We start from the raw sequence: 18,735 nt of genomic DNA on the forward strand, positions 1-18,735 counted from the left end.
CGCTCTACAACGGTGACCCTGGCTGTGACCCTGGCTGTGACCCTACTCTCAGAGGGAGTTGGGATATGGTGACCCTGACTGTGACCCCACTCTCAGCGGGAGTTGGAATATGGTGACCCTGACTGTGATCCCACTCTCAGAGGGAGTTGGGATATGGTGACCCTGGCTGTGACCCTACTCCCTGCGGGTGTCTCAGGGGGAGTTGAGATATGGTGACCCTGGCTGTGACCCTACTCCCTGCGGGTGTCTCAGGGGGAGTTGAGATATGGTGACCCTGGCTGTGACCCTACTCCCTGCGGGTGTCTCAGGGGGAGTTGAGATATGGTGACCCTGGCTGTGACCCTACTACCTGCGGGTGTCTCAGGGGGAGTTGAGATATGGTGACCCTGGCTGTGACCCTACTCCCTGCGGGTGTCTCAGGGGGAGTTGGGATATGGTGACCCTGGCTGTGACCCTACTCCCTGCGGGTGTCTCAGGGGGAGTTGGGATATGGTGACCCTGGCTGTGACCCTACTCCCTGCGGGTGTCTCAGGGGGAGTTGAGATATGGTGACCCTGGCTGTGACCCTACTCCCTGCGGGTGTCTCAGGGGGAGTTGGGATATGGTGACCCTGGCTGTGACCCTACTCCCTGCGGGTGTCTCAGGGGCAGTTGAGATATGGTGACCCTGGCTGTGACCCTACTCCCTGCGGGTGTCTCAGGGGGAGTTGAGATATGGTGACCCTGGCTGTGACCCTACTCCCTGCGGGTGTCTCAGGGGGAGTTGGGATATGGTGACCCTGGCTGTGACCCTACTCCCTGCGGGTGTCTCAGGGGGAGTTGGGATATGGTGACCCTGGCTGTGACCCTACTCCCTGCGGGTGTCTCAGGGGGAGTTGAGATATGGTGACCCTGGCTGTGACCCTACTCCCTGCGGGTGTCTCATGGGGAGTTGGGATATGGTGACCCTGGCTGTGACCCTACTCCCTGCGGGTGTCTCAGGGGAGTTGAGATATGGTGACCCTGGCTGTGACCCTACTCCCTGCGGGTGTCTCAGGGGGAGTTGAGATATGGTGACCCTGGCTGTGACCCTACTCCCTGCGGGTGTCTCAGGGGGAGTTGAGATATGGTGACCCTGGCTGTGACCCTACTCCCTGCGGGTGTCTCAGGGGGAGTTGAGATATGGTGACCCTGGCTGTGACCCTACTCCCTGCGGGTGTCTCAGGGGGAGTTGAGATATGGTGACCCTGGCTGTGACCCTACTCCCTGCGGGTGTCTCAGGGGGAGTTGAGATATGGTGAAAACAAATTTCCATTTCACACAAGAACAACAAGACAATATAACAGGACAATACAACAGGACAATATAACAGGACAATATAACAGGACAATATAACAGGACAATATAACAGGACAATATAACAGGACAATACAACAGGACAATATAACAGGACAATATAACAGGACAATATAACAGGACAATATAACAGGACAATATAACAGGACAATATAACAGGACAATATAACAGGACAATATAACAGGACAATATAACAGGACAATATAAGCCCCCCCCCCCAAATAATGAATATTATTATTATAGGAGTCAATGCCATGTGTGTTGTAATTTCCTGTTCCTGTGTGCAGGAGGAAGTGGAGCCCTTCCCTGAGGAGAGAGAGAACTTCTTGCAGCAGCTATACAAGTTCATGGAGGACAGAGGTGAGACACGCTACTTAAAATCAATCCCAACTCCTGTTTAATCCACCCACCTAGACTGACAGAGAACTGCCTCCCACACAGTTGAATGCTTGTGTTGCATGGATTGTAGTGGTATAATGCAACTTCACTACCTTTTTGATACTAGAAGATGAAAAATGGAAAGCTATTAGAATTAGTTACTTTCAGTACTTCTGTCTCACGTCATATACGGATTGAGAGGATCGAGTCAGTCTAGTAATTTGTCTGAATCTTCTTTAGGGGGCAGTAGTAAGCTAGCCAGGCTATCTGTCTTCTTTAGGGGGCAGTCGTAAGCTAGCCTGTCTACCTGTCTTCTTTAGGGGGCAGTCGTAAGCTAGCCTGTCTACCTGTCTTCTTTAGGGGGCAGTCGTAAGCTAGCCTGTCTACCTGTCTTCTTTAGGGGGCAGTAGTAAGCTAGCCTGTCTACCTGTCTTCTTTAGGGGGCAGTAGTAAGCTAGCCTGTCTACCTGTCTTCTTTAGGGGGCAGTCGTAAGATAGCCTGTCTACCTGTCTTCTTTAGGGGGCAGTAGTAAGCTAGCCAGGCTACCTGTCTTCTTTAGGGGGCAGTCGTAAGCTAGCCTGTCTACCTGTCTTCTTTAGGGGGCAGTAGTAAGCTAGCCAGGCTACTTGTCTTCTTTAGGGGGCAGTAGTACGCTAGCCAGGCTACTTGTCTTCTTTAGGGGGCAGTAGTACGCTAGCCAGGCTACTTGTCTTCTTTAGGGGGCAGTAGTAAGCTAGCCAGGCTACTTGTCTTCTTTTGAGGGCAGTAGTAAGCTAGCCAGGCTACTTGCTCATGCAGCTGACAGCATTAGCCACTTGAGAAGCACGCGAGAGGAAAGAAAATGAGGATCGTTTTAGAATTGAGTATCGGTTTATTATTGAGTATCGTTTCGGCATCTAGTATTGTGATACTAAACCTGGTATTGGTATCGAAGTCAAAATTCTGGTATAGCAACAGCACTAGTTTGAGTGAAACACTTTGAACAAAACTTTATGTGCCTTGCACCTAATAATCTAATAATAATAATAATAATCTAATCTATGCTATTTAGCAGACGCTTTTATCCAAAGCGACTTACAGTCATGTGTGCATACATTCTATGTATGGGTGTTGCATGGATTGTACCCACTACCCTGTTAATGCAATGCTCTACCAACTGAGCTACAGAAGGACCACCTGAAAGTAGCTAGATGTGTGTGTTCTACTTCTGAACCTGTTTTCATCTAACCATTGTGTTGTTTATCCTCCTGTAGGAACCCCCATCAACAAGAAACCAGTCCTGGGCTACAGGAACCTGGACCTCTTCAAGCTCTACAGACTGGTGCAGAAACTCGGAGGCTTCCATGATGTGTGTATCCAGCTCCACTGGTCATAATCACCCAGCTCCACTGATTATAATCACCCAGCTCCACTGATCATAATCACCCAGCTCCACTGATCATAATCACCCAGCTCCACTGATCATAATCACCCAGCTCCACTGATCATAATCACCCAGCTCCACTGATCATAATCACCCAGCTCCACTGATCATAATCACCCAGCTCCACTGATCATAAGCACCCAGCTCCACTGATCATAATCACCCAGCTCCACTGATCATAAGCATCCAGCTACACTGATCATAAGCACCCAGCTCCACTGATCATAATCACCCAGCTCCACTGATCATAATCACCCAGCTCCACTGATCATAATCACCCAGCTACACTGATCATAATCACCCAGCTACACTGGTCATAATCACCCAGCTCCACTGATCATAATCACCCAGCTCCACTGATCATAAGCACCCAGCTCCACTGATCATAATCACCCAGCTCCACTGATCATAAACTTTATGTGCCCAGCTCCACTGATCATAATCACCCAGCTCCACTGATCATAATCACCCAGCTCCACTGATCATAATCACCCAGCTCCACTGATCATAATCACCCAGCTCCACTGATCATAATCACCCAGCTACACTGGTCATAATCACCCAGCTCCACTGATCATAATCACCCAGCTCCACTGATCATAATCACCCAGCTCCACTGATCATAATCACCCAGCTCCACTGATCATAATCACCCAGCTCCACTGATCATAATCACCCAGCTCCACTGATCATAATCACCCAGCTCCACTGATCATAAGCACCCAGCTCCACTGATCATAATCACCCAGCTCCACTGATCATAATCACCCAGCTCCACTGATCATAATCACCCAGCTCCACTGATCATAATCACCCAGCTCCACTGATCATAATCACCCAGCTCCACTGATCATAATCACCCAGCTCCACTGATCATAAGCACCCAGCTACACTGATCATAATCACCCAGCTACACTGATCATAATCACCCAGCTCCACTGATCATAATCACCCAGCTCCACTGATCATAATCACCCAGCTACACTGATCATAATCACCCAGCTACACTGGTCATAATCACCCAGCTCCACTGATCATAATCACCCAGCTCCACTGATCATAATCACCCAGCTCCACTGATCATAATCACCCAGCTCCACTGGTCATAATCACCCAGCTCCACTGATCATAATCACCCAGATCCACTGATCATAAGCACCCAGCTCCACTGATCATAAGCACCCAGCTCCACTGATCATAAGCACCCAGCTCCACTGATCATAATCACCCAGCTCCACTGATCATAAGCACCCAGCTCCACTGATCATAATCACCCAGCTCCACTGATCATAATCACCCAGCTCCACTGGTCATAATCACCCAGCTCCACTGGTCATAATCACCCAGCTACACTGATCATAATCACCCAGCTCCACTGATCATAATCACCCAGCTCCACTGATCATAAGCACCCAGCTCCACTGATCATAATCACCCAGCTCCACTGGTCATAATCACCCAGCTACACTGATCATAAGCACCCAGCTACACTGGTCATAAGCACCCAGCTCCACTGATCATAATCACCCAGTTTAACTGATCATAAGCACCCAGCTCCACTGATCATAATCACCCAGCTACACTGATCATAATCACCCAGTTTAACTGATCATAATCACCCAGCTCCACTGATCATAATCACCCAGTTTAACTGATCATAAGCACCCAGCTCCACTGATCATAATCACCCAGTTTAACTGATCATAATACAGCTCTATTACCATTTTGTAGAGTTCACCAGCCTTTTGTCCTGAGTGAATGTTCTACTGTGACATATTGGCATATTGGAATGTCTCTATTTCTCTGTGCCTTGTTCTCTCGTGTCCTGAGCAGATTGAGAGTGGATCCGAATGGAAGACTGTCTACCAGGCTCTGGGAATCCCTGTGCTTAACTCTGCCGCAGGCTACAACGTCAAATGTGCTTACCGCAAGTATGTATTGCCACACCAGCCCTGTGCTCTTTATATTACAGCTGCATATTTGGGGGGGGGTCTGAAATTATTGACACACTTGACAAAGATTGTATAAAAAAGTCTGTGTAAAATAACTAATACCAAATACTGAGCTATATTGTATGCTCAAAAAATATGTATATATGTTATCACCAATGACTAAGAGAAAGAGATTTTAACAATAATAATTAAAACAATTCTCCAAGATGATTGGTTGTTTTCAATACTTCGCCTTATGAGGATAATGGCACTGCACCTTTTTCTACGGTTATAGATTATAATAAATGTAGCTGCCACTATTGAAACCATTGGAACACAGTTTATCATAGCGGTTTGCACTTTATTATGGATGGTAGGTTCAGTACACACCAGGCATTGTGTTGTTGTTGTGATGTTTGTTGATGTTTGACAGGTCGTCTTTGTAAATCCTTTATTGACTTAAGTGTATAAATGAAGTAAAATCAAATCAAATGTATTTATATAGCCCTTTGTACATCAGCTGATATCTCAAAGTGCTGTACAGAAACCCAGCCTAAAACCACAAACAGCAAGCAATGCAGGTGTAGAAGCACGGTGGCTAGGAAAAACTCCCTAGAAAGGCCAAAACCTAGGAAGAAACCTAGAGAGGAACCAGGCTATGAGGGGTGGCCAGTCCTCTTCTGGCTGTGCCGGGTGGAGATTGTAACAGAACATGGCCAAGATGTTCAAATGTTCATAAATGACCAGTATGGTCAAATAATAATAATCACAGGCAGAACAGTTGAAACAGGAGCAGCAGCACGGCCAGGTGGACTGGGGACAGCAAGGAGTCATCATGCCCGGTAGTCCTGAGGCATGGTCCTAGGGCTCAGGTCCTCCGAGAGAGAGAAAGAAAGAGAGAAAGAGAAAATTAGTGAGAGCATACTTAGATTCACACAGGACACCGAATAGGACAGGGGAAGTACTCCAGATAGACTGACCCTAGCCCCCCGACATATAAACTACTGCAGCATAAATACTGGAGGCTGAGACAGAAAAAAATGTATACATACGGTACCAGTCAAATGTTTGGACACTCCTTCCAGGGTTTTCTTTATTTTGACTATTTTCTACATTGTAGAATAATTAAATAACATACAGTGGGGCAAAAAAGTATTTAGTCAGCCACCAATTGTGCAAGTTCTCCCACTTAAAAATATGACAGAGGCCTGTAATTTTCATCATAGGTACACTTCTACTATGACAGACAAAATGAGAAAAGAAAATCCAGAAAATCACATTGTAGGATTTTTAATGAATTTATTTGCAAATTATGGTGGAAAATAAGTATTTGGTCACCTACAAACAAGCAAGATTTCTGGCTCTCACAGACCTGTAACTTCTTCTTTAAGAGGCTCCTCTGTCCTCCACTCGTTACCTGTATTAATGGCACCTGTTTGAACTTGTTATCAGTATAAAAGACACCTGTCCACAACCTCAAACAGTCACACTCCAAACTCCACTATGGACAACATTTACATTTAAGTCATTTAGCAGACGCTCTTATCCAGAGCGACTTACAAATTGGTGCATTCACCTTATGACATCTAGTGGAACAGTCACTTTACAATAGTGCATCTAAATCTTAAAGGGGGGGTGAGAAGGATTACTTATCCTATCCTAGGTATTCCTTAAAGAGGTGGGGTTTCAGGTGTCTCCGGAAGGTGGTGATTGACTCCGCTGTCCTGGCGTCGTGAGGGAGTTTGTTCCACCATTGGGGGGCCAGAGCAGCGAACAGTTTTGACTGGGCTGAGCGGGAACTGTACTTCCTCAGTGGTAGGGAGGCGAGCAGGCCAGAGGTGGATGAACGCAGTGCCCTTGTTTGGGTGTAGGGCCTGATCAGAGCCTGGAGGTACTGAGGTGCCGTTCCCCTCACAGCTCCGTAGGCAAGCACCATGGTCTTGTAGCGGATGAGAGCTTCAACTGGAAGCCAGTGGAGAGAGCGGAGGAGCGGGGTGACGTGAGAGAACTTGGGAAGGTTGAACACCAGACGGGCTGCGGCGTTCTGGATGAGTTGTAGGGGTTTAATGGCACAGGCAGGGAGCCCAGCCAACAGCGAGTTGCAGTAATCCAGACGGGAGATGACAAGTGCCTGGAATAGGACCTGCGCCGCTTCCTGTGTGAGACAGGGTCGTACTCTGCGGATGTTGTAGAGCATGAACCTACAGGAACGGGCCACCACCTTGATGTTAGTTGAGAACGACAGGGTGTTGTCCAGGATCACGCCAAGGTTCTTGAACTCTCTGAGGGAACCTGGAGGGCGATAAATGATAAGGATGTTAAGCTTGAAAGGGCTGGTAACTGTGACAGCATGGAATTCAAAGGAGGCAATAGACAGATGGGTAAGGGGAGAAAGAGAGAATGACCACTTGGGAGAGATGAGGATCCCGGTGCCACCACCCCGCTGACCAGAAGCTCTCGGGGTGTGCGAGAACACGTGGGCGGACGAAGAGAGAGCAGTAGGAGTAGCAGTGTTGTCTGTGGTGATCCATGTTTCTGTCAGTGCCAAGAAGTCGAGGGACTGGAGGGAGGCATAGGCTGAGATGAACTCTGCCTTGTTGGCCGCAGATCGGCAGTTCCAGAGGCTACCGGAGACCTGGAACTCCACGTGGGTCGTGCGCGCAGGGACCACCAGATTAGGTGGCGCGGCCACGCGGTGTGGAGCGTTTGTATGTTCTGTGCAGAGAGGAGAGAACAGGGATAGACAGACACATAGTTGACAGGCTACAGAAGAGGCTACGCTAATGCAAAGGAGATTGGAATGACAAGTGGACTACACGTCTCGAATGTTCAGAAAGTTAAGCTTACGTAGCAAGAATCTTATTGACTAAAATGATTAAAATGATACAGTACTGCTGAAGTAGGCTAGCTGGCAGTGGCTGCGTTGTTGACTTTGTAGGCTAGCTGGCAGTGGCTGCGTTGTTGACACTACACTAATCAAGTCGTTCCGTTGAGTGTAATAGTTTCTTCAGTGCTGCTATTCGGGGGCTAGCTGGCTAGCTAGCAGTGTTGTTTACGTTACGTTGCGTTAAGAGAACGACAATAGCTGGCTAGCTAACCTAGAAAATCGCTCTAGACTACACAATTATCTTTGATACAAAGACGGCTATGTAGCTAGCTACGATGTATTTATTGAAAATCTATAAACTTTGTGTTTATAGAGTTGTGTGTGTTGAAGATCGAGAGCTGATTAGATTAATAACATTCAGGCAATATTCAAACTCTCCTTAGCAAATAAGCAATCACACTGGTAAAAATAAGCATTTCAAACGTTTCAATCCAACTGGGAGAAAAAATTGCGAAGGAACAGTATCATCTTCTGGCGACATAACGATAGTACATACTTTACACTTTCGACGAATACTTCTAGAGCGGAAGTAATACAAGACCAAAGAGCTGTCAAAGGACACCAGAAACAAAATTGTAGACCTGCACCAGGCTGGGAAGACTGAATCTGCAATAGGTAAGCAGCTTGGTTTGGAGAAATCAACTGTGGGAGCAATTATTAGGAAATGGAAGACAAACAAGACCACTGATAATCTCCCTCGATCTGGAGCTCCACGCAAGATCTCACCCCGTGGGGTCAAAATTATCACAAGAACGGTGTGCAAAAATCCCAGAACCACACGGGGGGACCTAGTGAATGACCTGCAGAGAGCTGGGACCAAAGTAACAAAGCCTACCATCAGTAACACACTACGCCGCCAGGGACTCAAATCCTGCAGTGCCAGACGTGTCCCCCTGCTTAAGCCAGTACATGAAACAGGCCCGTCTGAAGTTTGCTAGAGAGCATTTGGATGATCCAGAAGAAGATTGGGAGAATGTCATATGGTCAGGTGAAACCAAAATATAACTTTTTGGTAAAAACTCAAGTCGTCGTGTTTGGAGGACAAAGAATGCTGAGTTGCATCCAAAGAACACCATACCTACTGTGAAGCATGAGGGTGGAAACATCATGCTTTGGGGCTGTTTTTCTGCATCGTGAAATTTTGAGTGAAAACCTCCTTCCATCAGCAAGGGCATTGAAGATGAAACGTGACAGACCGGTTGAAGCCCGCTTGACAGACAGGTTGAAGCCCGCTTGACAGACAGGTTGAAGCCCGCTTGACAGACAGGTTGAAGCCCGCTTGACAGACAGGTTGAAGCCCGCTTGACAAACAGGTTGAAGCCCGCTTGACAGACAGGTTGAAGCCCGCTTGACAGACAGGTTGAAGCCCGCTTGACAGACAGGTTGAAGCCCGCTTGACAGACAGGTTGAAGCCCGCTTGACAGACAGGTTGAAGGCGTGACAGAGAGGGAGAAGCGTCCAGCTGTATGCCTGTATACAGGTAGTCTAGCTACTGTAGCTACATTTTCAGATATTACACGTTTCTAATTTAGTCAGTCATTTTAATTTCAAGTTAAAGTGTACTGTTAGCTAGCTCGCGAACGTTAGCTGGCTTGCTAAGTGTACTGTTAGCTATCTCGCAAACGTTAGCTGGCTTGCTAAGTGTACTGTTAGCTAGCTCGCTAACTTTACATGTATAGTCTGTGTAGTAATATTTCAAATCAAATCAAAAGTTATTTGTCACATGCAACTTTTCAGGGAAGTCAGGAACCAATATACACAGTCAGTTAGGAAAGCTAAGGCTAGCGTTTTCAAACAGAAATTTGCATCCTGTAGCACTAATTCCAAAAAGTTCTGGGACACTGTAAAGTCCATGGAGAATAAGAGCACCTCCTCCCAGCTGCCCACTGCACTGAGGCTAAGAAACACTGTAAAGTCCATGGAGAATAAGAGCACCTCCTCCCAACTGCCCACTGCACTGAGGCTAGGAAACACTGTCACCAGCAATAAATCTACGATATTCAAGAATTTCAACAAGCATTTTTCTACGGCTGGCCATGCTTTCCACCTGGCTACCTCTACCCCGGCCTACATCTCTGCACCCCCTGCAGCAACTTGCCCAAGCCTCCCCATTTCTCCTTCACCCAAATCCAGACAGCTGATGTTCTGAAGGAGCGGCAAAATCTGGATCTCTACAAATCAGCTGGGCTAGACAATCTGGACCCTCTCTTTCTAAAATGATCCACCGAAATCGTTGCAACCCCTATTACTAGCCTGTTCAACCTCTCTTTCGTTTCGTCTGCGATCCCCAAAAATTGGAATGCGGACGCGGTCATCCCCCGCTTCAAAGGGGAGACACTCTAGACCCAAACTGTTATAGACCTATATCTATCCTACCCTGCCTTTCTAAAATTTTTGAAAGCCACGTTAACAAACAGATCACTGACCATTTTGAGTCCACCCGTATCTTCTCCACTGTGCAATCTGGTTTCCGATCTGGTCACGGGTGCACCTTAGCCACAATATCATAAACGATATCATAACCACCATCGATAAAAGACAGGACTGTGCAGCCGTCTTCATCGACCTGGCCAAGGCTTTCGACTCTGTCAATCACTGCATTCTTATCGGCAGACTCAATAGCCTTGGTTTCTCAAATGATTGCCTCGCCTGGTTCACCAACTACTTCTCAGATTTCAGTGTGTCAAATCAGAGGGCCTGTTGTCCAGACCTTTGGCAGTCTCTATGGGGGTGCCACAGGGTTCAATCCTCGGGCCGACTCTTTTCTCTGTATATATCAATGATGTCGCTCTTGCTGCTGGTGATTCTCTGATCCACCTCTATGCAGACGACACCATTCTGTATACGTCTGGCCCTTCTTTGGACACTGTTAACAAAACTCCAAACGAGCTTCAATGCCATACAAGACTCCTTCCGTGACCTCCAACTGCTTTTAAATGCTAGTAAAACTAAACGCATGCCCTTCAACCAATCGCTGCCCACACCTGCTACAAAATAGCCTCCAACACTCTACTCAGCAAATTAGATGTCTTTCTTATTGCCATCCGTTTTGTCACCAAAGCCCCATATACTATCTACCACTGCGACCTGTACGCTCTCGTTGGCTGGCCCTCGCTACATATTCGTCACCAAACCCACTGGCTCCAGGTCATCTGTTATTTTACCTGGTGAGTTGACTGAGAACACGTTCTCATTTGCAGCAACAACCTGGGGAATAGTTACAGGGGAGAGGAGGGGGATGAATGAGCCAATTGTAAACTGGTGATTATTAGGTGACCGTGATGGTTTGAGGGCCAGATTGGGAATTTAGCCAGGACACCGGGGTTAACACCCCTACCCTTACGATAAGTGCCATGGGATCTTTAATGACCTCAGAGAGTCAGGACACCCATTTAACGTCCCATCCGAAAGACGTCACCCTACACAGGGCAGTGTCCCCAACCACTGGGGCATGGTGAAACATTTTTAGACCAGAAGAAAGAGTGCCTCCTACTGGCCCTCCAACACCACTTCCAGGAGCATCTGGTCTCCCATTCCAGGAAGCAAGCCAGCAGTGGTATGCAGGGTGGTATGATGCTGGCTACCATCTGCGCGTCTATCACTCTAGTGTTAATGCTAAATTATTTCGCATCTATGGCCTTACCTGTGGCCTTACCTCCTACTATTCTACATTTGCACACAATGTCTATAGATTTTTGTGTTATTGACTGTATGTTTGTTTATGTTTGTTTATTCCATGTGTAACTCTGTGTTGTTGTTTTTTGTCACACTGCTTTGCTTAATCTTGGCCAGGTCGCAGTTGTAAATGAGAACTTGTTCTTAACTGGCCTACTTTGTTAAATAAAGGTGAAATAAAAATATAAAATGGTTTACCAAGTGAACCACCTGGTTAAACAATAAAGGTGAAATAAAAAAATAAATGTCGAATACAACAGGTGCCCCAACAATGAAGTTAAGACAATACCTAAAAAAAAAGTAAGAAATAAAAGTATTATATAAAATATTTTTTGCTAGTTCTTTGCTAGTTATAGACTAATGTTAAATAGTTTACATTTGAATCTTGTTGGTTGGTTAGCCAACTGCAGATTCATGCAGCATATGAACGTCATGAGTTGGGATTATCGTTAGTTGTTTGCCAAGCTAGCTAGCTACATGTATTAGTTAACAAAAGACTCCACTATGCAAGTATCCATTTGAATAGAATGTTCATGATATCACTGCAAAGAGCTGTCAACTGTGAGACCTTGAAAAGACAGGTGTGTGCCTTCCCAAATCACGTCCAATCAATTTAATTTACCACTGGTGTTGTGGAAACATCTCAAGGATGATCAATGGAAACAAGATGCACCTGAGCTCAATTTTGAGTCTCATATCAAAGGGCCTGAATACTTATGTACAGTTGAAGTCAGAAGTTTACAAGTTTACCTTCACCAAATACATTTAAACTCTCTGTCTTAGGATCACCACTTTATTTAAGAATGTGAAATGTCAGAATAATAGTAGAGAGAATGATTATTTCAGCTTTTTTTCATATATTTCTTTCATCACATTTCCAGTGGGTCAAAAGTTTACAAACACTCAATTAGGATTTGGTAGCATAGCCTTTAAATTGTTTAACTTGGGTCAAACATTTCAGGAACTTCTGACTTCAACTGTGTATAAATATATATTACGTTATACAGGTAAGTCAATAAAGGACTAATTGTTTTTTATAAAGATGACATATCAAACATAATAAACACCAATAATCAACTACAATTACGCTATGCTTTATGTGTACTGAACCTACCACCCGTTATAAATTGAAATGGGCCATCGTCTGTCCCAATGGCTTCAAAACAGTGGAATTGATATAAACAACATTGCCATGGTCATATAGAGGACATCGCCATAGTCAGTCAGTAATCAGAATGAATGTTGACAGATTGATTTGTTTTGTGATGTTTACTCTAGAATACTATTTTAATTCTTAATGTCTTCACTCATCCATATGCTTTTTGAAAGTGTAGCTTTTCATCAATCCAGATGTCCAGATATTTATAAGTGGGGGATCAATGAGGGCACCATCCACATATATCATCAGATAACCTTTTACGTAATCTGGAACGTAACTTGGTTTTAAGTACCAATTTCAGTTCAACAAAGGCTTTCTGCAGTAGAGGCAGATTGAAGTTATTTGATAAGCTATTGTTTTGCTCCTCTTTATCAAGGAATCCAATAACTCCAGACGGTATTGGAGTCACAGTGTTTGTGGTTGTTGATGTGTTGGGTTCCTTCTCAGGTACCTGTATGGGTTTGAGGAATACTGCACCTCCTGCGTCATCACTTTCCGTATGGACCTACCCCTGAAGCAGCCCAAGGCGGAGGGGGAGAGTGGGGAGGCATGGTCAGGGGGAGCCGTCCCCCCTGTAGCCTCCTCCAGCTGTGGAGAGGAACAGAAGCAGAATGTATCTGAGAAATCCTCAGCGCGCTCAGAGACCAGCAGCGCTCAGCCTGACATCTACAAGGTCTCTGTCTCTCTCACGCTCTCACTCTCTCTGTCTCTCTGTCTCAAATCAATTCAAAGGTTGTTTTTTTTGGAATGGGAAACTCCTGAGTGACGCAGCAGTCTAAGGCACTGCATCTCAGTGCTAGTGGTGTTACTACAGACCCTGGTTCGATTCCAGGCTGTGTCACAACTGCCCGTGATTGGGCATCGCACATTTGGCCCAATGACGTCCAGGTTTGGCCAGGATTAGCTGTCATGTAATAATAATTTGTTCTTAACTGACTTGCCTTAATAAATAAAGATCAAATAAAATACAAAGTAAACATATTTACAAAGCAAGTGAAATAGATCATTTATTTTAGTTTTTTTTATTATCAGAAATGAACAGTGTTACACAGAAATTTTAAAAGAATAGAGACTTTTCACATTGTATAATATTGGCTATACACTGAGTGCACAAAACATTAGGAATACCTGCTCTTTTGACATACTGACCAGGTAAATCCAGGTGAAATCTATGATCCCTTATTGATGTCACTTGTTAAATCAACATCAATCAGTATAGATGAAGGGGAGGAGTCAGGTTAAAGAAGGATTTTTAAGTCTTGAGACAATTGAGACATGGATTATATATATACGGTGCCTTTGGAAAGTATTCAGACCCTTTGACTTGTTCTACATTTTGTTGCGTTACAGCCTTATTCTAAATAAAAATCCTCATCAATCTACACACAATACCCCATAATGACAAAGCGAAAACAGGGCTTTAGAAATTTTACCAAATATATTTAAAATAAAAAAACGGATACCTTATTTACATACGTATTCAAACCCTTTGCTATGAGACTTGAAATTGAGGTCAGGTGCATCCTGTTTCCATTGATCATCCTTGAGCTGTTTCTACAACTTGATTGGAGTCCACCTGTGGTTAATTCAATTGATTGGACATGATTTGGAAAGGCACACTCCTGTCTATATAAAGGTCTCACAGTAGTCAGTGCATGTCAGAGCAGAAACCAAGCCATGATGTCGAAGGAATTGTCCGTAGAGCTCCGAGACAGGATTCTGTTTGCATAGATCTGGGGAAGGGTACCAAAACATTTCTGCAGCATTGAGGGTCCCCAGAGCACAGTGCTCTCCATCATTCTTAAATGGAAGAAGTTCGGAACCACTAACACTCTTCCTAAAGCTGGCCAGCCTGGCCAAACAGAGCAATCGGGGGAGAAGTGCCTTGGTCAGGGAGGTGACCAAGAATCCAATGGTCACTCTGACAGAGCTCCAGAGTTTCTCTGTGGAGATGGGACAACCTTCCAGAAGGACAACCATCTCTGCAGCACTCCACCAATCAGGCCTTAATGGTAGTTGGCAGACGGAAGCCACTCCTCAGTAAAAGGCACATGACAGCCCACTTGGAGTTTGCCAAAAAGCACCTAAAGGACTCTCAGACTATGAGAAACAAGATTATCTGGTCAGATGAAACCAAGATTGAACTCTTTGGCCTGAATGCCAAGTGGTACGTATGGAGGAAACCTGGCACGATCCCTACGGTGAAGTATGGTGGTGGCAGCATGTGGGGACCTCGGCCACTCGAGCCACAGCCTTTTCACCCCGCTACCATCTAGAAGGCGGATGGAAACCCTGGACTGGATTAATGAGCGGTTTTCTACCACCCCGGAAACTGAGTTAGTAAGGACGCCTGTATCTTTGTAGTGACTGGGTGTAATGATTCTCCGTCCAAAGTGTCATTAATAACTTCACCATGCTCAAAGGGATATTCAATGTCTGCCTTTTTTTTTACCCAGCTACTAATAGGTGCCTTTCTTTGTCTCTGTTGTTGAACCTGTTTGAAATTCAGTGATGAGGTAGTCATTACAATAATCATGTTAAACATTAAGCAACGTATTATGTGACTTGTTAAGCAAAATTGTGACCCATTTCAGTAAACCAGGCATATGTCACAAGCCACAGGAGAGCCATTTTTTGTTTCTTTAAAAAAAAACTTCCATGTGCCTTAATGACAAACTTGTATGCCATCTGTAAATACGAATACATTTGTTAAATTACGAGCCTAGTTGGTTAAGCCACAGAAAAAGTCAGCAACCTTCCCACTAGCCATGATTGGCTGAGATAATGAGTGGGCTGGACATGCCGAGAGAGGAGTTCAGATTGGCCTGCCATATAGAGGGCTTCTGTCTATTTGAGCTGGTCAGTCTGTTGGTAATCCTGTCAAACTGATTTTTAAAACATGTATAATGTAGTGGAGCTGCATAAGTGTTGATCTCCACTTCCTGGAGGACTGAGTTTTGAAATCAGTGGAATTAGAGTCTGATAGCTAAAGAGATGGAGAAAACACCTGTCTCCGGATTACATCGTCAAACTAAGGGCAACTATGACAGGGAGACGCACCCACCATGTATGATGATGTAAGATAGCTAGCTACATTTTCAGATATGACACGTTTCTAATTTTGACAGAAGTTTAATTTCAAGCTAAAGTGTATTGTTAGCTAGCTGACGGTAGCTAGCTGGCTCCACAGCAAACATTAAGTGTATGATGTTATTATTGTTATCTATTCAGCCGTGTCTGTCTGGAGCTCACTGGTGCAGGAAACTCTTAGGGCCCAGAATATTTTATACAATGTTTCAAGTTTCTTGCAGAAAGGCCAAATGTAGCCAATGTGATTTATAGAATATTTCTTTTTATCAGGCTATTTTCTACTTGCAGAATGCAATGTTTTCATTTGTTGTCTTTATGTAGGCTATTTTTACATAGTTGGCAGTGGCAATAGATACTTTTAGACATTTATCATTTTAATTTAGATCGAATTTAGATTTCCAACATGACAAATGATGTTGAGATACAAAGATGTTATTATAAATGAAATGAAACTGTTCAAATGAAAACCAGAACAGCAGATCAGTGGATGTTAAGATACATTGTCACTTGACAAGAAACAGGGTGCAGACCCTTGGTGTTGTCTATTACCAGCTAGAAACAGGGTCCAGACCCTTGGTGTAGTCTATTACCGGCTAGAAACAGGGTGCAGACCCTTGGTGTAGTCTATTACCGGCTAGAAACAGGGTGCAGACCCTTGGTGTAGTCTATTACCGGCTAGAAACAGGGTGCAGACCCTTGGTGTTGTCTATTACCGGCTAGAAACAGGGTGCAGACCCTTGGTGTAGTCTATTACCAGCTAGAGACAGGGTGCAGACCCTTGGTGTTGTCTATTACCGGCTAGAGACAGGGTGCAGACCCTTGGTGTAGTCTATTACCGGCTAGAAACAGGGTGCAGACCCTTGGTGTAGTCTATTACCGGCTAGAAACAGGGTGCAGACCCTTGGTGTTGTCTATTACCGGCTAGAAACAGGGTGCAGACCCTTGGTGTAGTCTATTACCGGCTAGAGACAGGGTGCAGACCCTTGGTGTTGTCTATTACCGGCTAGAGACAGGGTGCAGACCCTTGGTGTTGTCTATTACCGGCTAGAGACAGGGTCCAGACCCTTGGTGTAGTCTATTACCGGCTAGAAACAGGGTGCAGACCCTTGGTGTAGTCTATTACCGGCTAGAAACAGGGTGCAGACCCTTGGTGTAGTCTATTACCGGCTAGAAACAGGGTGCAGACCCTTGGTGTTGTCTATTACTATCTCCTAAGACACAACAGACATGGAAGCTCTGCTTGTATCTCCTAAGACACAACAGACATGGAAGCTCTGCCTCTATCTCCTAAGACACAACAGACATGGAAGCTCTGCTTCTATCTCCTAAGACACAACAGACATGGAAGCTCTGCTTCTATCTCCTAAGACACGACAGACATGGAAGCTCTGCCTCTATCTCCTAAGACACGACAGATATGGAAGCTCTGCCTCTATCTCCTAAGACACAACAGACATGGAAGCTCTGCCTCTGTCTCCTATGACGTGAAAGACATGAAAGCTCTGCTACTAGCTCCTAAAACATCAAATTCACATATTTTGCAGATGTTATTGTGGGTTTAGCGAAATACTTGTATTCCTAGGTCCAACAGTGCAGTAGTATCTAACAAACCACAACAGTACATACAACCTAAAAGTAAAATAATGGGATGGTATGCAAATTGAAGTGAGTCTCTGGGTCAGGTAGAGGTAGAGGTGATATGATCCTTAACTAGCCTTTCAAATCACTTCATGATGACAGAAGTGAGTGCTACGGGGTCATTTAGTTCAGTTATCTTTGCCTTCTTGGGAACAGGAACAATGGTGTCCATCTTGAAGCCTGTGGGGGACAGCAGACTGGGACAGGGAGAGATTGAATATGTCCGTGAACACTACAGTAGAAGTGACAACACAATATACAGAAACTATGATGGTAACTTAATAAGACACTTTCTTTGATGCACACATGTCCAAAGCTATAAAATGAATGTATCCTGTATTAATTTGGGCTTCATCTGATAGTGAGCCTTTTTGTTTTTTATCCAAATATGTGACTGACCGCCTCGATTTGGTCTTATGGTGCTAAATTTGAAATAGTGTTTTTTAAATTGGATAAAAGTGAATACTCAGAGCTAGAAAATGTTATGTCTGTATGTCATACACTACAGTTGAGGAGCATTGGGAAAGTCATTCTGCTTTGAAAGTTAATAAACTTGGAACCTCATTCAACCGCCCATTCAGCATCGCTCACGCCCTCTGAAGCTGTAGCCCCGCCCATTCAGCACCGCTCACGCCCTCTGAAGCTTTAGCCCCACCCATTCAGCATCGCTCACACCCTCTGAAGCTTTAGCCCCGCCCATTCAGCATCGCTCACGCCCTCTGAAGCTTTAGCCCCACCCATTCAGCATCGCTCACACCCTCTGAAGCTTTAGCCCCACCCATTCAGCATCGCTCACGCCCTCTGAAGCTTTAGCCCCACCCATTCAGCATTGCTCACACCCTCTTAAGCTTTAGCCCCACCCATTCAGCATTGCTCACACCCTCTGAAGCTTTAGCTCCACCCATTCAGCATCGCTCACACCCTCTTAAGCTTTAGCCCCGCCCATCTCTTTAAGGATTCACATGAGGCCATGTGCTAAACATTCACTATATCAAATAACATCTAGGTTTATTTGTCACACTCACAGGATACAGAAGGTGTACATGGTACAGTGAAGTGGTTACTAACATAGCAGCAATTTGAATGCACCAATTTGTAAGTCGCTCTGGATAAGAGCGTCTGCTAAATGACTTAAATGTAAATGTAATCAGAAACAGAAAGGGTCCAGATACAGATACTGAATCATTATTAGATGACGTTTACCAGACACACTGGTCT

General features: G+C 45.1%; 1 protein-coding gene across 1 annotated transcript in view; it reads left to right on the forward strand.

Moving 5' to 3' along the window:
• LOC124039065 (AT-rich interactive domain-containing protein 4B-like) overlaps nt 1–18,735 on the forward strand; it is a 908,546-nt gene that overhangs the window by 789,717 nt on the left and 100,094 nt on the right. Inside the window, exons 12-15 of the mRNA XM_046354945.1 lie at nt 1,623–1,695; nt 2,968–3,062; nt 4,971–5,068; nt 13,237–13,462. Of these exons, the coding sequence (XP_046210901.1) occupies nt 1,623–1,695; nt 2,968–3,062; nt 4,971–5,068; nt 13,237–13,462 (492 nt within the window). The remainder of the gene's footprint in view (nt 1–1,622; nt 1,696–2,967; nt 3,063–4,970; nt 5,069–13,236; nt 13,463–18,735) is intronic.

This window comes from Oncorhynchus gorbuscha, linkage group LG07 (genome assembly GCF_021184085.1).
Source record: "Oncorhynchus gorbuscha isolate QuinsamMale2020 ecotype Even-year linkage group LG07, OgorEven_v1.0, whole genome shotgun sequence".
Taxonomy (NCBI): Eukaryota; Metazoa; Chordata; class Actinopteri; order Salmoniformes; family Salmonidae; genus Oncorhynchus; species Oncorhynchus gorbuscha.